Source organism: Bombina bombina, chromosome 10, assembly GCF_027579735.1.
Source record: "Bombina bombina isolate aBomBom1 chromosome 10, aBomBom1.pri, whole genome shotgun sequence".
Taxonomy (NCBI): Eukaryota; Metazoa; Chordata; class Amphibia; order Anura; family Bombinatoridae; genus Bombina; species Bombina bombina.
The window spans coordinates 15,154,436-15,176,470 of NC_069508.1; the positions used below are offsets into that span (position 1 = coordinate 15,154,436).

The following is a 22,035-nucleotide window of genomic DNA, read 5'->3' on the forward strand; positions in this document are numbered from 1 at the left end:
AAAATATATATACACACACATGTACATACAGTCACATACATAAAACACAATATATATACACACACATGTACATACAGTAACATACATAAAACACAATAAACACACACACACATGTACATGCAGTCACATACATAAAACACAATAAACACACACACATGTACATACAGTCACATACATAAAACTCAATAAATACACACACACACACACATGTACATACAGTCACATACATAAAACACAATAAACACACACACATGTACATACAGTCACATACATAAAACACAATAAACACACACACATGTACATACAGTCACATACATAAAACACAATAAACACACACACACACATGTACATACAGTCACATACATAAAACTCAATAAATACACACACATGTACATACAGTCACATACATAAAACTCAATAAATACACACACACACACACATGTACATACAGTCACATACATAAAACACAATAAACACACACACATGTACATACAGTCACATACATAAAACACAATAAACACACACACATGTACATACAGTCACATACATAAAACTCAATAAATACACACACACACACACATGTACATACAGTCACATACATAAAACACAATAAATACACACACATGTACAAACAGTCACATACATAAAACACAATAAACACACACACGCATGTACATACAGTCACATACATAAAACACAATAAATACACACACACGTAAATACAGTCACATACATAAAACACAATAAATACACACACACGTACATACAGTCACATACATAAAACACAATAAACACACACACGCATGTACATACAGTCATATACATAAAACACAATAAATACATACACATGTACAAACAGTCACATACATAAAACACAATAAACACACACACACATGTACATACAGTCACATGCATAAAACACAATAAACACACACACGCATGTACATACAGTCATATACATAAAACACAATAAACACACACACGCATTTACATACAGTCACATGCATAAAACACAATAAACACACACACGCATGTACATACAGTCACATACATAAAACACAATAAACACACACACATGTACATACAGTCACATACATAAAACACAATAAATACACACACATGTACATACAGTCACATACATAAAACACAATAAACACACACACATGTACATACAGTCACATACATAAAACACAATAAATACACACACGTACATGCAGTCACATACATAAAACACAATAAATACACACACACGTACATACAGTCACATACATAAAACACAATAAACACACACACGCATGTACATACAGTCACATACATAAAACACAATAAATACACACACACGTACATACAGTCACATACATAAAACACAATAAACACACACACACATGTACATACAGTCACATACATAAAACACAATAAATACACACACACATGTACATGCAGTCACATAGATAAAACACAATAAACAGACAAACATGTACATACACGTACAGTCACATACATGAAACACAATATATACACATACACATACATATACACATATACATACACAAACAGAAATAACAAGCACAAATTTACCAAACAACCATGTGTCAGTGTTTGTGCTTTGTGCACCAGGGGAGGGTATTTTGTCAGGTTACATGTGTCAGTGGCTGTGCTTTGTGCACTAGGGGGTATTTTGTCAGGCTACATGTGTCAGTGGCTGTGCTTTGTACACCAGGGGAGGGTATTTTGCCAGGTTACATGTGTCAGTGACTGTGCTTTGTGCACGAGGGGGGTATTTTGTCATGCTACATGTGTCAGTGGCTGTACTTTTTTAACCAGGGGGGTATTTTGTCAGGTTACATGTGTCAGTGGCTATGCTTTATTCACCAGGGGGGTATTTTGTCATTTTGTCAGGTTACATGTGTCAGTGGCTGTGCTTTATGCACCAGGGGGTATTTTGTCAGGCTGCATGTGTCACTGGCTGTATTTTGTGCCCCAGGGGAGGGTATTTTGTCAGGTTACATGTGTCAGTGGCTGTGCTTTATGCACCGGGGGGGGGGGGTATTTTGTCAGGTTACATGTGTCAGTGGCTGTGCTTTGTGCACCAGGAGGGGAATTAGTCAGGTTACGTGTGTCAGTTGCTGTGCTTTGTGCACCAGGGGGGTATTTTGTCAGGTTACATGTGTCAGTGGCTGTGCTTTGTGCACCAGAGGGGTATTTGTCAGCCTGCATGTGTCAGTGGCTGTGCATTATGCTCCAGGGGGCATTTTGTCAGGTTACATGTGTCAGTAGCTGTGCTTTTTGCACTAGGGGGGTATTTTGCCAGGTTACATGTGTCATTGGCTTTGCTTTGTGCACCAGGGGGTATTTGTCAGGCTGTATGTGTCAGTGGCTGTGCATTATGCACCAGGGGCTATTTTGTCAGGTTACATGTGTCAGTGGCTGTGCATTATGCACCAGGGGGTATTTTGTCAGGCTACATGTGTCAGTGGCTGTGCTTTGTGCACCAGGGGAGGGTATTATGTCAGGCTACATGAGTCAGTGGCTTTGCTTTGTGCACCAGGGGAGGCTATTTTGTCAGGTTACATGTGTCAGTGGCTGTGCTTTGTACACCAGGGGAGGGTATTTTGTCAGGCTGCATGTGTCAGTGGCTGTGCATTATGCACCAGGGGCTACTTTGTCAGGTTACATTTGTCAGTGGCTGTGCTTTGTGCACTAGGGGAGGTATTTTGTCAGGTTACATGTGTCAGTGGCTGTGCTTTGTGCACTAGGGGAGGTATTTTGTCAGGTTACATGTGTCAGTGGCTGTGCTTTGTGCACCAGAGGAGGGTATTTTGTCAGGTTATGTGTGTCAGTGGCTGTGCTTTGTGCACTAGGGGAGGTATTTTGTCAGGTTACATGTGTCAGTGGCTGTGCTTTGTGCACTAGGGGAGGTATTTTGTCAGGTTACACGTGTCAGTGGCTGTGCATTATGCACCAGGGGGTATTTTGTCAGGCTACATGTGTCAGTGGCTGTGCTTTGTTCACCAGGGGAGGCTATTTTGTCAGGTTACATGTGTCAGTGGCTGTGCTTTGTGCACTAGGGGAGGGTATTTTGTCAGGTTACATGTGTCAGTGGCTGTGCTTTGTGCACTAGGGGAGGTATTTTGTCAGGTTACATGTGTCAGTGACTGTGCTTTGTGCACTAGGGGAGGTATTTTGTTAGGTTACATGTGTCAGTGGCTGTGCTTTGTGCACCAGGAGGGGAATTAGTCAGGCTACATGTGTCAGTGCCTGTGCTTTGTGCACTAGGGGAGTTATTTTGTCAGGTTACATGTGTCAGTGGCTGTGCTTTGTGAACTAGGGGAGGTATTTTGTCAGGATACATGTGTCAGTGCCTGTGCTTTGTGCACTAGGGGAGTTATTTTGTCAGGTTACATGTGTCAGTGGCTGTGCTTTGTGCACTAGGGGAGGTATTTTGTCAGGTTACATGTGTCAGTGGTTGTGCATTATGCACCAGGAGGTATTTTGTCAGGTTACATGTGTCAGTGGCTGTGCTTTGTTCACCAGGGGAGGGTATTATGTCAGGCTGTATGTGTCAGTGGCTGTGCATTATGCACCAGGGGCTATTTTGTCAGGTTACATGTGTCAGTGGCTGTGCATTATGCACCAGGGGGTATTTTGTCAGGCTACATGAGTCAGTGGCTTTGCTTTGTGCACCAGGGGAGGCTATTTTGTCAGGTTACATGTGTCAGTGGCTGTGCTTTGTGCGCCAGGGGAGGGTATTTTGTCAGCTTACATGTGTCAGTGGCTGTGCTTTGTACACCAGGGGAGGGTATTTTGTCAGGCTGCATGTGTCAGTGGCTGTGCATTATGCACCAGGGGCTACTTTGTCAGGTTACATGTGTCAGTGGCTGTGCTTTGTGCACTAGGGGAGGTATTTTGTCAGGTTACATGTGTCAGTGGCTGTGCTTTGTGCACTAGGGGAGGTATTTTGTCAGGTTACATGTGTCAGTGGCTGTGCTTTGTGCACTAGGGGAGGTATTTTGTCAGGTTACATGTGTCAGTGGCTGTGCTTTGTGCACTAGGGGAGGTATTTTGTCAGGTTACATGTGTCAGTGGCTGTGCTTTGTGCACTAGGGGAGGTATTTTGTCAGGTTACATGTGTCAGTGGCTGTGCTTTGTGCACCAGGGGAGGTATTTTGTCAGGTTACATGTGTCAGTGGCTGTGCTTTGTGCACTAGGGGAGGTATTTTGTCAGGTTACATGTGTCAGTGGCTGTGCTTTGTGCACCAGGGGAGGTATTTTGTCAGGTTACATGTGTCAGTGGCTGTGCTTTGTACACCAAGGGAGGGTATTTTGTCAGGCTGCATGTGTCAGTGGCTGTGCATTATGCACCAGGGGCTACTTTGTCAGGTTACATTTGTCAGTGGCTGTGCTTTGTGCACTAGGGGAGGTATTTTGTCAGGTTACATGTGTCAGTGGCTGTGCTTTGTGCACCAGGGCAGGGTATTATGTCAGGCTACATGAGTCAGTGGCTTTGCTTTGTGCATCAGGGGAGGCTATTTTGTCAGGTTACATGTGTCAGTGGCTGTGCTTTGTGCACTAGGGGAGGTATTTTGTCAGGTTACATGTGTCAGTGGCTGTGCTTTGTGCACCAGGGGAGGTATTTTGTCAGGTTACATGTGTCAGTGGCTGTGCTTTGTACACCAGGGGAGGGTATTTTGTCAGGCTGCATGTGTCAGTGGCTGTGCATTATGCACCAGGGGCTACTTTGTCAGGTTACATTTGTCAGTGGCTGTGCTTTGTGCACTAGGGGAGGTATTTTGTCAGGTTACATGTGTCAGTGGCTGTGCTTTGTGCACTAGGGGAGGTATTTTGTCAGGTTACATGTGTCAGTGGCTGTGCTTTGTGCACTAGGGGAGGTATTTTGTCAGGTTACATGTGTCAGTGGCTGTGCTTTGTGCACCAGAGGAGGGTATTTTGTCAGGTTATATGTGTCAGTGGCTGTGCTTTGTGCACTAGGGGAGGTATTTTGTCAGGTTACATGTGTCAGTGGCTGTGCTTTGTGCACTAGGGGAGGTATTTTGTCAGGTTACATGTGTCAGTGGCTGTGCATTATGCACCAGGGGGTATTTTGTCAGGCTACATGTGTCAGTGGCTGTGCTTTGTTCACCAGGGGAGGCTATTTTGTCAGGTTACATGTGTCAGTGCCTGTGCTTTGTGCACTAGGGGAGTTATTTTGTCAGGTTACATGTGTCAGTGGCTGTGCATTATGCACCAGGGGGTATTTTGTCAGGCTACATGTGTCAGTGGCTGTGCTTTGTTCACCAGGGGAGGCTATTTTGTCAGGTTACATGTGTCTGTGCCTGTGCTTTGTGCACTAGGGGAGTTATTTTGTCAGGTTACATGTGTCAGTGGCTGTGCTTTGTGCACTAGGGGAGGTATTTTGTCAGGTTACATGTGTCAGTGGCTGTGCTTTGTGCACTAGGGGAGGTATTTTGTCAGGTTACATGTGTCAGTGGCTGTGCTTTGTGCACTAGGGGAGGTATTTTGTCAGGTTACATGTGTCAGTGGCTGTGCTTTGTTCACCAGGGGAGGGTATTATGTCAGGCTACATGAGTCAGTGGCTTTGCTTTGTGCACCAGGGGAGGCTATTTTGTCAGGTTACATGTGTCAGTGGCTGTGCTTTGTGCGCCAGGGGAGGGTATTTTGTCAGCTTACATGTGTCAGTGGCTGTGCTTTGTACACCAGGGGAGGGTATTTTGTCAGGCTGCATGTGTCAGTGGCTGTGCATTATGCACCAGGGGCTACTTTGTCAGGTTACATGTGTCAGTGGCTGTGCTTTGTGCACTAGGGGAGGTATTTTGTCAGGTTACATGTGTCAGTGGCTGTGCTTTGTGCACTAGGGGAGGTATTTTGTCAGGTTACATGTGTCAGTGGCTGTGCTTTGTGCACTAGGGGAGGTATTTTGTCAGGTTACATGTGTCAGTGGCTGTGCTTTGTGCACTAGGGGAGGTATTTTGTCAGGTTACATGTGTCAGTGGCTGTGCTTTGTGCACCAGGGGAGGTATTTTGTCAGGTTACATGTGTCAGTGGCTGTGCTTTGTGCACCAGGGGAGGGTATTTTGTCAGGTTACATGTGTCAGTGGCTGTGCTTTGTGCACCAGGGGAGGGTATTTTGTCATTTTACATGTGTCAGTGGCTGTGCTTTGTGTACTAGGGGAGGTATTTTGTCAGGTTACATGTGTCAGTGGCTGTGCTTTGTGCACCAGGGGAGGTATTTTATCAGGTTACATGTGTCAGTGGCTGTGCTTTGTGCACTAGGGGAGGTATTTTGTCAGGTTATATGTGTCAGTGGCTGTGCTTTGTGCACTAGGGGAGGTATTTTGTCAGGTTACATGTGTCAGTGACTGTGCTTTGTGCACTAGGGGAGGTATTTTGTTAGGTTACATGTGTCAGTGGCTGTGCTTTGTGCACCAGGAGGGGAATTAGTCAGGTTACATGTGTCAGTGGCTGTGCTTTGTGCTCCAGGGGAGGTATTTTGTCAGGTTACATGTGTCAGTGGCTGTGCTTTGTGCACTAGGGGAGGTATTTTGTCAGGTTACATGTGTCAGTGGCTGTGCTTTGTGCACTAGGGGAGGTATTTTGTCAGGTTACATGTGTCAGTGGCTGTGCTTTGTGCACCAGGAGGGGAATTAGTCAGGTTACATGTGTCAGTGGCTGTGCTTTGTGCTCCAGGGGAGGTATTTTGTCAGGTTACATGTGTCAGTGGCTGTGCTTTGTGCACTAGGGGAGGTATTTTGTCAGGTTACATGTGTCAGTGGCTTTGCTTTGTGCACCAGGGAAGGGTATTTTGTCAGGTTACATGTGTCAGTGGCTGTGCTTTGTGCACTAGGGGAGGTATTTTGTCAGGTTACATGTGTCAGTGGCTGTGCTTTGTGCACCAGGGGAGGGTATTTTGTCAGGTTACATGTGTCAGTGACTGTGCTTTGTGCACTAGGGGAGGTATTTTGTCAGGTTACATGTGTCAGTGGCTGTGCTTTGTGCACCAGGAGGGGAATTAGTCAGGTTACATGTGTCAGTGGCTGTGCTTTGTGCTCCAGGGGAGGTATTTTGTCAGGTTACATGTGTCAGTGGCTGTGCTTTGTGCACTAGGGGAGGTATTTTGTCAGGTTACATGTGTCAGTGGCTGTGCTTTGTGCACTAGGGGAGGTATTTTGTCAGGTTACATGTGTCAGTGACTGTGCTTTGTGCAACTCGAGGTATTTTGTCAGGTTGCATGTGTCAGTGGCTGTGCTTTGTGCACCAGGGGGGTATTTGTCAGGTTACATGTGTCAGTGGCTGTGCTTTGTGCTCTAGGGGAGTATTTGTCAGGTTACATGTGTCAGTAGCTGTGCTTTGTGCACTAGGGGAGGTATTTTGTCAGGTTACATGTGTCAGTGGCTGTGCTTTGTGCACTAGGGGAGTTATTTTGTCAGGTTACATGTGTCAGTGGCTGTGCTTTGTGCACCAGGGGAGGGTATTTTGTCAGGTTACATGTGTCATTGGCTGTGCTTTGTGCACCAGGGGAGGGTATTTTGTCAGGTTACATGTGTCAGTGGCTGTGCTTTGTGCACCAGGGGGGGTATTTTGTCAGGTTACATGTGTCAGTGGCTGTGCTTTGTGCACCAGGGGAGGGTATTTTGTCAGGTTACATGTGTCAGTGGCTGTGCTTTGTGCACTAGGGGAGGTATTTTGTCAGGTTACATGTGTCAGTGGCTGTGCTTTGTGCACCAGGGGAGGGTATTTTGTCAGGTTACATGTGTCAGTGACTGTGCTTTGTGCACTAGGGGAGGTATTTTGTCAGGTTACATGTGTCAGTGGTTGTGCTTTGTGCACCAGGAGGGGAATTAGTCAAGTTTCATGTGTCAGTGGCTGTGCTTTGTGCTCCAGGGGAGGTATTTTGTCAGGTTACATGTGTCAGTGGCTGTGCTTTGTGCACTAGGGGAGGTATTTTGTCAGGTTACATGTGTCAGTGGCTGTGCTTTGTGCACTAGGGGAGGTATTTTGTCAGGTTACATGTGTCAGTGACTGTGCTTTGTGCAACTCGAGGTATTTTGTCAGGTTGCATGTGTCAGTGGCTGTGCTTTGTGCACCAGGGGGGTATTTTGTCAGGTTACATGTGTCAGTGGCTGTGCTTTGTGCACCAGGAGGGGAATTAGTCAGGTTACATGTGTCGGTGGCTGTGCTTTGTGCTCCAGGGGAGGTATTTTGTCAGGTTACATGTGTCAGTGGCTGTGCTTTGTGCTCCAGGGGAGGTATTTTGTCAGGTTACATGTGTCAGTGGCTGTGCTTTGTGCACTAGGGGAGGTATTTTGTCAGGTTACATGTGTCAGTGGCTGTGCTTTGTGCACTAGGGGAGGTATTTTGTCAGGTTACATGTGTCAGTGACTGTGCTTTGTGCAACTCAAGGTATTTTGTCAGGTTGCATGTGTCAGTGGCTGTGCTTTGTGCACCAGGGGGGTATTTGTCAGGTTACATGTGTCAGTGGCTGTGCTTTGTGCTCTAGGGGAGTATTTGTCAGGTTACATGTGTCAGTAGCTGTGCTTTGTGCACTAGGGGAGGTATTTTGTCAGGTTACATGTGTCAGTGGCTGTGCTTTGTGCACTAGGGGAGTTATTTTGTCAGGTTACATGTGTCAGTGGCTGTGCTTTGTGCACCAGGGGAGGGTATTTTGTCAGGTTACATGTGTCATTGGCTGTGCTTTGTGCACCAGGGGAGGGTATTTTGTCAGGTTACATGTGTCAGTGGCTGTGCTTTGTGCACCAGGGGGGGGGGGTATTTTGTCAGGTTACATGTGTCAGTGGCTGTGCTTTGTGCACCAGGGGAGGGTATTTTGTCAGGTTACATGTGTCAGTGGCTGTGCTTTGTGCACCAGGGGGGGTATTTGTCAGGTTACATGTGTCAGTGGCTGTGCTTTGTGCACCAGGAGGGTATTTTTTATGTGGTATTGCAGGAGGTTGTGTCAGTGCTCATGTACAGGGGCCATCACGCTGTTATACATTTATAAAACACACATATATGTGTTTAATTTTATAGAGAATTTCCATGGAACGTTTTTTTGACCATTTCATGGAATTTACCTTTTCTGCTGCCACAATAAACAAAATGTAATAAATTAATAGACAGTGTAAGATCCTATTAAATGTGGTAAACCTGTATTGCTGAAGGGACGTAACCACATGACTAATTTTATTTGACAGTGAAATAAAAAAACGATTGTGGTTGAGTAAGGGTTAATAGGGATGATCCCCCTCACCTTTAGGGCAGGGGTCTGCTATCTGACACACATGCAGGGCCGGATTTCCCATTAGGCACAGTAGGCATGTGCCTACAGGCGCCTTGCAGTGAGGGGCGCCTGCCTGTCAATAATAAAAAAAAAAAAAAAAAAAAAAAAAAAAATTTTTTTTTTTTTTTTTTTTTTTTTATGAGGGCATTTATTTTAGTAAGAATTGTGCTGCCAGGTGCCTACAAAGTCGAGTGTTTCATTGGGAATATGTTACAGCAGTTGAGGGAGCCATGAAGGAGAGAGGGGCAAAGATTAAAACTAAACCCCTCCCATTGAATTTCTAAATTCTAATTTTAAACACATTTGTTGACCCCTGGATTACATATAATCTACAACATTCCATGTTTTCCTTTGAGAGCAACATCATATGATATTTATATTTCAGAACAAAATAAATGTAACATCTGTGTGTGTTTGTACCAAAAATATCAGAGTTTACAAGATTTTTTTCCCTACATTTTATATTTTCTTCCACTGGCTGCACAGGTTGTTGATGGTGATGAGCTTGCATGCTGCTAGTTTTAATATTGCTATTGTTTACACAAAACTGTGTTTGACTCCAACAAAATGTTAAGCACATAGTCAAAGTCATCTCCAGAAAAGCAATACACTAATGGCTTGTCAATAAACATGTCCTATGAGCCCATCTGGGTCTGCACAGATGTGTATTGCTGTCTCAGAACTGACATTGACTATGTGTTTAACTCTTTTGCAAGAGGCTAACACACTTCTCTGCAAGCACTAGTGCAATAATAAAATGCCCAGCAAACTGTCACATTTGATGTCCCTTTAAATAGGGTTTTCTTTAGAATATTTTGCATTAAAAGTTTAACATGATTTGTTTTTGTTATACATAATAGAAATTGTATGGCCATTTGAGTCAAGTGAATATTGATTTTTGGTGTAGCTTCCATTACAACAAATATTGCAATTGGTGTGTGTATTTGTGTATCTCCATAAAAGGGAAAATGTAATTTTACATCTAATATTTATTTTTAGTTGTCCTAAATAATAATAAAAAAAAGTCCTCATTTTTTCCACTTTTTTCTAGGGGGGGTGGGGGGGTGGGGGGGGCGCTTCAGGTTTTTGTGCCTACAGGCACCTGAGATGTAAATCCGGCCCTGCACACATGCTGCAATTACACTAAATGAGATGGGAATTTGTCAGGGTGCTGATTGGCTGCAGACTAAGTGACGTGTTACCCTGTATCCCCCCCCCCCCCCATTACACTAACTCCCCCTCCCCTCCTGCTGTTTGTCTATCTGAGCAAGGCATGAAGTTCACAACTCTACACTTGTAGAGAGGATCAGAGACAGGAGCAGAGGAGGAGCTGACAGTCAGGGAAGGGGCTGAGAAGATCTGGTGCCCTACAGAGAGCCATGAGAGGGGAGAGAGGCTGGAGCACTGAGCGCTTGGCAGGACCCAGTACCAGGTGGTCTCACATCTGAGAGGTGGCTGCGGAACCAGACCTGGCACCACCACCCGGCACCTTCTCCCTGGCTCCCTATAACGCAACTGAACTGCCCCATTTCACAAGAGCCCCAACTTTCACCAGGAGAGAACATTCAACCCCAGGATATTTCTCCCACCCCACAATACCCCCTATTGCACTCCCCCACAGGACAGGACCTTCAACACTGCCAAGGAGGTTTCCATCCCACTTGGTCCAGAAGATCCCATTTTGCCCCGTTTCAGAAGCTTCCCCTATCCCACCCTCCTGGGGCTGGGGGTCTGAGCAGGTCCCTCGGTGTACCACAGCTAGGGACCCCCAGGACCTTGACAGAGGCATTATGCTGCCCAAAGTGGAGTCTGAAACCATGGGAATGCCCAGAGCACATGGGGAGCAAGGTCAGATGGCAGAGAACATGCACGGTGAGTGTGTGAGATATGTACTGTGTATAATGCCAGCCATGTGTGTCTCCTATACTGTGTATAATGCCAGGTATGTGTGCCCTTATACTATGTATAATGCCAGCCATGTATCCCCCCTATACTGTGTATAATGCCAGGTATGTGTGTCTCCTATACTGTGTATAATGCCAGGTATGTGTGTCTTCTATACTGTGTATAATGCCAGCCATGTATCCCCCTATACTGTGTATAATGCCAGGTATGTTTAACCGTGTACTGTGTATAATGGTAAGTATGTGTAACTCTGTGTGGTGTACAATGCCAGGTATGTGTGCCCCCTATACTGTGTGTAAAGTCAGATATGTGTTTAACCCTGTGCTGTGTATAAAGATATGTGCTTTGTATATATGCCAATCATACAGTCTAGGGCTAGCAGTAATATATTGTGTATTGTGTATAATGGTAAGCAGATATGTTATCAGTGTTGTGTATGGTACAAAGTATGTGTGATCTTTGTACTATGTAAAATGCAAAATATGTAAACCCTTGGCACAGTGCATAGTGTAAATGATATAATGTGTACAAGACTTGTCCTGTATACTGTGGAATGTATCATCTATACATATGTGAAGTATTAATCACTGACTTCTGGCTTGTAAATAGTTGTAATAGTATATATGTGTATATATATATATATATATATATATATATATACACACACACACACACACTACATACGGGTTTATTATCAATATTACATTCCCTGGGTATATGATCAGAATTTGTAACTGTATATAACATATTGTCACATATACAGTGTTACAGGGGCTCACTGGGATTTGTTTTCTAAACACGGAAATTAACTGTTAAGTATAAATGTGATTTTTGTATGATGTTTTTATTAGTAATGTTGTGTATAAGTATTCAGACTTATATATAACCACATGCATGCGCATACAGTGCAGTGACAAGCAATAGGCGCAGGATACACGCGTATTTGTTTATTTTCTTTAGAATTATTAAAACTACATTGTTGTTACAGCTACTTTTGTATATTACAATACAATATATATATACTCTTATATATGCACATGCCCCAGTTCCTGGACACATTTTATGCACATGCCCTCATACAGTTCCTGGGCACATTTTATGCACATGCCCAGACACCGTTCCTGGGCACATTTTATGCACATGCCCACACACAGATTCGGGCACAGTATATGCACATGCCCACACACAGATCCCGGGCACAGTATATGCACATGCCCACACACAGATCCCGGGCACAGTATATGCACATGCCCACACACAGATCCCGGGCACAGTATATGCACATGCCCACAAACAGATCCCGGGCACAGTATATGCACATGCCCACACACAGATCCCGGGCACAGTATATGCACATGCCCACACACAGATCCCGGGCACAGTATATGCACATGCCCACACACAGATCCCGGGCACAGTATATGCACATGCCCACACACAGATCCCGGGCACAGTATATGCACATGCCCACACACAGATCCTGGGCACAGTATATGCACATGCCCACACACAGATCCCGGGCACAGTATATGCACATGCCCACACACAGATCCCGGGCACAGTATATGCACATGCCCACACACAGATCCCGGGCACAGTATATGCACATGCCCACACACAGATCCCGGGCACAGTATATGCACATGCCCACACACAGATCCCGGGCACAGTATATGCACATGCCCACACACAGATCCCGGGCACAGTATAATACTTCTGCACACACTCAGGGTATGGGGAATATTTTAGATATATTTAACCCGTAGATACGCAGGTATTCAGTGAGCCTACACACACAGTCACTGTCTCTATAGATGGGATGTTCCGCTGGTACACGCACTGTGCTGAGCGCTCCTCATCTTATTTATACGGGGGAGCGGAACCGGGCACTAAGCGCACCGCGGGGCATTTATCCTGATATAGCTGTGGGCAGGGAGCACAAATGCACAGGTGATAAAATATTATTTTTATTGGAGTGTACATCAGTGTGATTGCTGGTACTTACCTTTAGCACATAGTGTACTTACCTAAAGCACATAGTGTACTTACCTTTAGCACATAGTGTACTTACCTAACAAAAGGAGCAGAGGAACCAGGAAGAAAATCTTACAGTTATCGATTTTAGTGTAAAAATAATGAAATAATGAGCTAATTTGTGCAGATTTTATAAAGTGATAAACGTTTGTGTGTCTTTGTGATGGCTTCTTGCTGGGAAAATTAGTTGTATTTATTTTGTAAATAATAAAACTCCAAATGCCCGTGTGAGATTGTGGCTCAAAAATGTAGCCAAAAGCAAAAATCTGCATCACACATCCTTATTGTAATATAATCTCCAGAACATATTTATACTGTTTAAAAATGTAAGTTACATTTGCATAGAATTCACATGCGGAACCATCTTTACAAATAGCAAAATATTTATTATGGTTTGCGTTTTCTTTAACCTTCTAATATACATAGATAATACAATCTTTTTCTAAAAAGTTATTTCTAAAATTAATTTAAATAAAATATTATAAATCTATTAAATAACATATATATATATGTACATACATAGTTTATGTGTTTAAGTGATTGCTTACCTTACACAGAATGTGTTGTAAAAACAGTGACTTTTTGGTTTGAATCAGAGAGGGGGGAATTTGAAAATCCCCAGTGCTTTTCATAACCCTGATTACTGGCTAAAAACAAATATAACCTACCAGCTATATTCTTAGAAAGTATTCAGAAATAGCAGATCCAAATCTGGATTTTATTAAAGATTTCAAGAGTTTCATGATCAATACAGAATGAATTGCAGTGTTAGGATAAAATGTCCTATCAAAGTTTGTGATTTAAAAATACTCTTTTGGAATTATGTGCAATAAAATATATAATTGAAGTTGACTGGATTCAGATTTGAGCAGCATAAAAAATAACAAAGTTTGTGCTTTAACTGCAGCTTTCATATCAGTTTAATTTAAGATGATTTTATAAACCAGTTCTCACTGTTCTGGCAGGGATTGGTTTTATATTTGTAGTGAACTTATTATTTTCTTCATATTACTTGGCATGTTTGTATAAAATAATAAAACTATGTTGTATTAAAAAATTGGTAAATTATAACTCCATAGAATATTTCACTAATACTGAATATTATATATAATTATGATAATAAATTATTCAACTCTGAAATAATTCAATGAGCAATTTTTAATGAGACATGGTACAAAATAATTTATAATAAACTATAATCTGAAATGTATATAATATGTGTATAAATATAATAAAGCATATTAAATGTTATAGATCATTTTAATTAATATTAAAAAATAGAATCATTTATGTAATATATCTGCTTTAAAATATTAAGTACAATCACTACACATTAATTTAAAAAATTGCTCTGTACCCAGGGATGAGGTAGGTCACTTGATGAGTTATATAAAAAAAAATCATATAAATATATGCAATGAGTTTGGCTGGGACTGTAGGATCAATATCTATATGCAGCAGTTGTTGTGTGAGATCAAACAAATTACATACTGTAATGACATAAATAGAATGCACAATCTGGTGCTAAATTACAATATATATATATATATATATATATATATATATATATACATATATATATTTATTTGTATGTACTAGGTATGTTTGTTTATATATATATATATACATATATATATATATATATATATATATGTATGTATGTATGTATGTATGTTTATATATACAGTATATATATATATATATATATATGTATTTATATATATAAACAAACATACCTAGTACATACAAATATATATATATATGTATGTATGTATGTATGTTTATATATACAGTATATATATATATATATATATATATGTATTTATATATATATATATATATATATATATATATATATGTAATTAAATATATGTGTATGTTATGTATTATATATATAAACATGGTAATAAAGGTATAGTTTTGTGTATGTATGTTTTAAATAAATGACCCACTAAGTCTCATAATATTATGTGGAAATTATATCTAGACATAAGGAGATCTTTTTACCATTTCACATGCAGACACCTTTCTGGGGATATAATCAGCAATATAAGTTCATTGGCTTTTACATTTCTGGTTTTGCCTTCTAACATGTTTAATATCTTTGCATATATTTATTTCAATATAATCTAATTCCTTTGCGGGTTTAAGATTTTATGGGTAGCTTCACCATATTCCAGCTGATGCTTTTTATATACATTTTCAAACTCTTGAGGTTAACACTAAATATTTTAAAGGACCAAAAATATTTTATCTGATTCTTAAAAAATAATTCTGACTTACTTTTTAGTTTTACATATTTTCTGTGAATTATACATCACTAACAGAGCAACAGCTCAGAATTCTCACTCACAAGCACCAAAATCTCACTATTAAACGAAATTAAATATTTATTTTAATATTTTCCCTGGTGTGTATGATTTACATTTATAATATTTAATTGAGTTTCAGTTGTAGCTTGGTAAAACATTTATATTACATAGTTGTGTCTTTACCATATATGTGCAGGAATTATATGTTTATAAATAACCTGTATAATTAAAAAGAAAACTATTGTGAATATTCTTCTTATTTACTCCTAAATATATTCTTTTGTGTGTGTATTTTTGTTATGTGCATGCATGTAAATATGTTGTTATTGTAAATATAAATACTCAACTAAGATTTTTTTACTTTATTGGGAATTTTTATAGAGGCAAGAGAATACTGAGCAAGAATTATAATATTAAAAAACAGATGTCTGAAGATCTTACAATTATATATCTTTAAATGAGTTATTGCAGCCTGGGTAAATTGTTTAGTTCAAGGCAAGGATTCTATCAATAGATCCATATTTTAATCTAAATATATTGTTGCTGTTTTTAGAAAAATATCTTTTCTAACACATTCTTTATATTGAAGTTATGTGCTTTAAAAAAATGTTTTGTTGTTTGTTTTTTTATTCTTTTTTGTTTTTTAATTATAAATGCTCAACTCTTACAGTATTTCTGGCATATAATTAATTTCCAATAAAACCACATAGCCTGTACCATTATTAAATGAGATTTGTTAAATGCATTTTATTTGTACATAATACAGACTGGTCAGACTGCGTCCTTCTGCTTAGCTTTTAAATGATTTTGTAAACTCAGGTCACTAGGAAGAAAATGTGCTATTAATGTAGGAGTTAAGAGTAGAGAAATCCTATATAGTCAACAGGAGTCAAGAGGTATCTGATTTTAAATTCAATATCCAAAACCTCTTTATTTTTTTTATAATTTCAGAGATGGATAAATGGTTGCCATTGTGTAGAGAAGTATTAACCATAGTAATAATTAGCAGAATTATTTATGTTATATTACCCCGTGCTAAAGCATTAAAAATGACCAGATCTAAAAGAACAGGATTTCACTAACTCAGGAAACGTCCAGCCATAATGTGATCTTTAATATCTAGAATGATTTTATACTAGCATCCAGTCATAATATATTTCTTTATGTCTAGACTTGGTCTATAATAACTTCCAGCTATAACCTGGTCTATATTTCTAGATTTAGTCTATACAAACTTCCAGCTATAACCTGGTCTATATTTCTAGATTTAGTCTATACTAACTTCCAACCACAACCTGGTCTTTATTTCTAGACTTAATCTATACAAACTTCCAGCTATAAACTGGTCTATATTTCTAGATTTAGTCTATACTAACTTTCAGCTATAACCTGGTATTTTATTTCTAGACTTAGTCTATACTAACTTCCAGCTATAACCTGGTCTTTTATTTCTAGACTTAGTCTATACAAACTTCCAGCCATAACCTGATCTTTATTTTGTTGTTGATTCTATACTAACTTCCAGCCATAACCTTGTCTATATTTCTATACTATCTCGATACAAACTTCCAGTCATAACCTCATCTTTATTTAACTATTTATTTATTCTAATTGTCAGCCATAACCTGATCCTTTATTTCTAGATTTAGTCTATTCTAAATTCCAGTCATAACCAAATCTTTATTTAATTATTTATTTATTCTAAATTCTACTATACTATCTTCTAGCCATAAACTGGTCTTTATTTCTAGACTTAGTCTATACTAACTTCCAGCCATAAACTGGTCTTTATTTCTAGATTTAGTCTATACTAACTTCCAGCTATAAACTGGTCTTTATTTCTAGATTTAGTCTATACTAACTTCCAGCTATAAACTGGTCTTTATTTCTAGATTTAGTCTATACTAACTTCCAGCTATAAACTGGTCTTTATTTCTAGATTTAGTCTATACTAACTTCCAACTATAAACTGGTCTTTATTTCTAGATTTAGTCTATACTAACTTCTAGCTATAAACTGGTCTTTATTTCTAGATTTAGTCTATACTAACTTCCAGCTATAACCTGGTCTTTATTTCTAGACTTAGTTTTACTAACTTCCAGTCATAAACTGGTCTTTATTTCTAGACTTAGTTTTTCTAACTTTCAGCCATACACTGGTCTTTATTTCGATATTTATTCTAAACCACTTTCCAGCCATAACCTGGTCTTTATTGTTAGACATATTCTGTACTAACCTCTAGTCATAACTTGGTCTTTATTTCTAGATTTATTCTATACTAACATCCAGTCATAAAATCTTTATGCCTAGAATGTATGTGCTATTTTGCAGCCATAACCTACTTTTTTATTTGTAGGCTTATTCTATATGAACTTCCAGCCATAAGCTTGTCTTTATTCCTAGAATTATTTTATCTATAGTGCATTTAGTTTACAGAAGCATTGGGGGGGGGTACTATACACCCAGATTAATTGCTATGGTACCTCAAAAGTTCAGAAGTACGATCTGCAGTGAATTTACTAGTGCCTTATTAAGATGAGAGTAAAAAAAATATATTTAGGAATAGTTCATATGAGATGAGGCACCTGTATGCAAAGCATCTCTGATATTTAGCTTGGTGGGTAACTTTTGTACTCCCAAAGTTTGTCACCTGGAGTCTCACCTATGTACATTGGTTTGAAGCTTGGTTTGAATCTTTGAAATGCTTGTCAAGCTGTTTAGAGCAGTTTCATGGCAACCTTATATGGGTAAACAGTAGGAGTTAGGGAACATCATAATTGTTGCTTCTGGTTTGTCATTCTTTTATTATTATTTTTATTACAATTTGACTTTATGGAGTCTCCTCCTTCCTGGTTCCTACAAATTCTAGTTGGCTTTTAAGTTTTGTGTGTTTTTGTCCATTGATGATTGCAGATCATGTCTACATGGCCTGTATAATGAAAAAGTAGTAAAAAAAAAATCATAATTTTTGATTTCTGGGATTTATGCTAAATTGAGGAACATTCTGCATTACTTAGGAAGGGAACTTCAATTTTTATACAGTGATATGTACAGGTGAGCAGTGAATCACAATACAGACCTTGGCAAATTCAACAGGTGGCCGATCAGATCCAGGTGCTCCCATTTGTTGTGAGAGACAGGACTGCAACCTAATGCATAGGTGTAAAGTGGTTAACCATTACGAAGTCTAACTCAAGAAACAATACTGACACATCATTATTACAATAATATATATCTGGTAGTTAGAGAACTTTATATTCATTGTTCCATATATGAAGTAACAAGTAGGGTTTTCAGATTAATATCAGTTCCCCAAAACATAAATAACAAACAGTAGGAACAATTACTGAGATCTCGTCTATCTCTGGACCTTCCCTAGTCTCTCTAGCTTCTTTACTTTGTGTGTAGGAAATTCACTAAAGAGTGAAGACATGAGTAAGATAAAGTGAATCAGCTTCTTACAATCGAATATAGAACCTAAAGTTTATCTTACTCTTGATGCTTGAATTGTATATTTCATTTTGGAAATGTTTTCTTCAGTTGTGATAATCATGTTATTTTGATGTACTGGATCTTTTCCTTTAGTATAATCAGCTTCTTAGTGAATTTAGCAGATGGTGTCAGGGATCCAGGAACATCACTTAAACAGTACATATACTGATAAACAGAAAGAGGTAGATAGAAATATGCAGATAAAGGAGAGAGCAATATAGACTTGGTGCAGAGGAGAGAGGAAACAGATATTTGTATTTAGCTTTATTACATGAAAATGTTGCATAAACAAAGCAAATTCACTGCTGACTCTAAAGCCACTAGACCCCAAAAGCTTACGGTTGTGTATATCCACTCTTTGTTTGGATTCAAAGTTAATTTGGGGCAATGTCTTTCTGTAAGTTTTTGTTGAGGGGGGTCAATGGTTCCAATTGCTATACTATATTGTAAGCTTATTGAATTCCATAGTATCACACTATTGTAAGTTTCTCATTATGTCATTAGACTGTACGCTTCTTGGGGCAGCAGTTTCTTCCCAAGTCAGTCTTGCATTTTATTACTAAATTGTAAGCTTTTAAGTTCATTGTATTACATTATGTGTGCTCAAGTAAAATTTGTTTGACCATTTTTGACAATTCATATGGCCATGTACAGTTTTATATAAAATAGGAATGCATTAATTTAGTTAATAATATTTCAGAAGGGAACAACCTTTCATAATATGTAAGAAATCTAAAATAATACTACATTATTTAACATTAGACATAAATCTCAGGAGTGTGCATGGTCATACTGTCAAAATACAAGGAGTAGACTCCAGTCGACGTGGTAGAAATAAATGTACTCTTTTCATTAGTAGAGAAAGGTTCAGGGTATGGAGACTTGTATATCTGCCAGAATTTGTTATTCTGTATTGTCTGATAATGTAAATTCTATTTGTTTTTAAACCATTAGCAAAAATATATCATTGAAGCTAAAAAATGTTGCTGATTCACAAAGTTGTGGTTACTTTTTTTTTTAAAAATTACCATTTAAAATATTTAAGGATATTGAGAGTTGAGAACTTTAACTGTATATATATATATATATTTTTTACATATTTAAATAACATAATATAATTGTACCATGTTTTTGAACATGGGGTTTTCTATATTATCTCCCTGTTTCTGCAATGTTTTTTCATAAGGTTCATCTATGAAATAATGTACACTTTCTATAGTCTTAATTGCAGACCAAGATTACTACGTATTGATTAAATAAATGAACTCACAGACATATCACTCAGCTGTTTAAGCTCGTCACTAAATAGGTCCAAAGAAAATACAAAGTGGTTTAAAAGTTAAAATGCATTCATAGAAATTTATAGTTTAGTTACTGACTGAGAAGGAAAAGTGGAATTTATATGTATAAGGTTCTGAATTCATTACAGCTGGTTTGGTCTGAGCTGTCAGATCTGTAAGGCCTCTCACGGGATTGTTTAAAACGAAACGTTACTCTGTAAGTTTTGCAGCTCCACATTTAACAGTAAGAAGATACAAATGCACTATAACATAGATCTTATGAAAAGCATGTTTATATAAAGACTTTGTATTATGTGTGCGTATTATTGCATCACAGAATAACATTTTATAAATTATACAGTTTTATTTTCTATTATATGCTACGTAAAATGAGTTTCACAATGTTAACAAGTGGGCTGCACAAAAGTGTTCCTTGGACATGTTTAAAGATTTCTAACAGTTCTTAGATTATCCATAAAGCTCTTTATCGGAGACCCAGATTATCGATATAATACTTGCAAGGTTGTGCTGAAATACAAAATACGTTGTTCAAAGTGTAAGAAATATATATGAAGTGAATATACATATATTCAGCTAAAACAATCACATTTGTATGTGTAGTTACTTTTGAAGAACTTTTTGGGCAGTGCCCAGTGGTGCCACGTTAAACTTGCAGTCCAATGAAACTTGTAGCTTTTTATGGAACCCCATTACTTGCAATGGGAAGCAATTCATAGGGAATTCATTCCAGCCAATTTTGTTAACAAGTGCACAAAGGCTTACCAAATTAACACTCTTTATGGAGTCAAGACCAAATTTCAGGGGGCAAGTAATATAAATATTTGCTGTGTTTAGAACTAATTAATTAGCATTTTCTGTCCTAACTTGTTAAATTTTTCACTAATTGATAAACTATAGGTATATTTCTTCAGCTGTTTATATATAGATAGATGATAGATATATAGATAGATAGATAGATAGATAGATAGATGATAGATAGATAGATAGATGATAGACACATACACATAAGCACATTTACAGACATGTATACATACCTATAAATATGTTCACGGACTGATAAACTATAGGTATATTTCTTCAGCTGTTTATATTTATATAGATATATAGTTAGATAGATAGACAGACAGATAGATATACACACACACATATACATACATGTATACATACCTTTAAATATTTTCACGGACTGATAAACTATAGGTATATTTCTTCAGCTGTTTATATTTATATAAATATATAGTTAGAAAGATTGATTGATTGATAGATATATATACACACACACATATACATACATGTATACATACCTTTAAATATGTTCACAGACTGATAAACTACTGTATAGGTATTTTTCTTCAGCTGTTTATATATAGATATATGGATATATAGATAGATAGATAGATAGATACACACATACACACATATACATACATGTGTACATATCTATAAATTTGTTCTTGGGCTGATAAACTATAGTTATATTTCTTCAGTTCTTTATATTACAATAGATATATAGTTAGATAGATACATTGCTAGATAGAAGAGAGATAGATAGATAGATAGTTAGATAGATAGATAGATAGATAGTTGCATAGATAGATTGCTAGATGATGATAGCTAGATAGATAGATAGATAGATAGATAGATAGATAGAAGATAGATATACACACATATATAGACATGTATTCAAACCTATAAA

The 22,035-nt window shown here is 38.4% G+C and overlaps 1 protein-coding gene across 2 annotated transcripts in view; it reads left to right on the plus strand.

The window, feature by feature from the left end:
- NR5A2 (nuclear receptor subfamily 5 group A member 2) overlaps nucleotides 1–22,035 on the plus strand; it is a 185,371-nt gene that overhangs the window by 30,462 nt on the left and 132,874 nt on the right. Inside the window, exon 1 of one of the 2 annotated variants that reach the window (XM_053693810.1) lies at nucleotides 10,574–11,167. The exons of the other annotated variant lie outside the window; for it this stretch is intronic. Coding sequence (XP_053549785.1) covers nucleotides 11,086–11,167 — 82 coding nt within the window. The 5' untranslated portion in view covers nucleotides 10,574–11,085. Of the gene's footprint in view, nucleotides 1–10,573; nucleotides 11,168–22,035 lie in introns of those variants that run through there. 2 annotated transcript variants of the gene reach the window in all.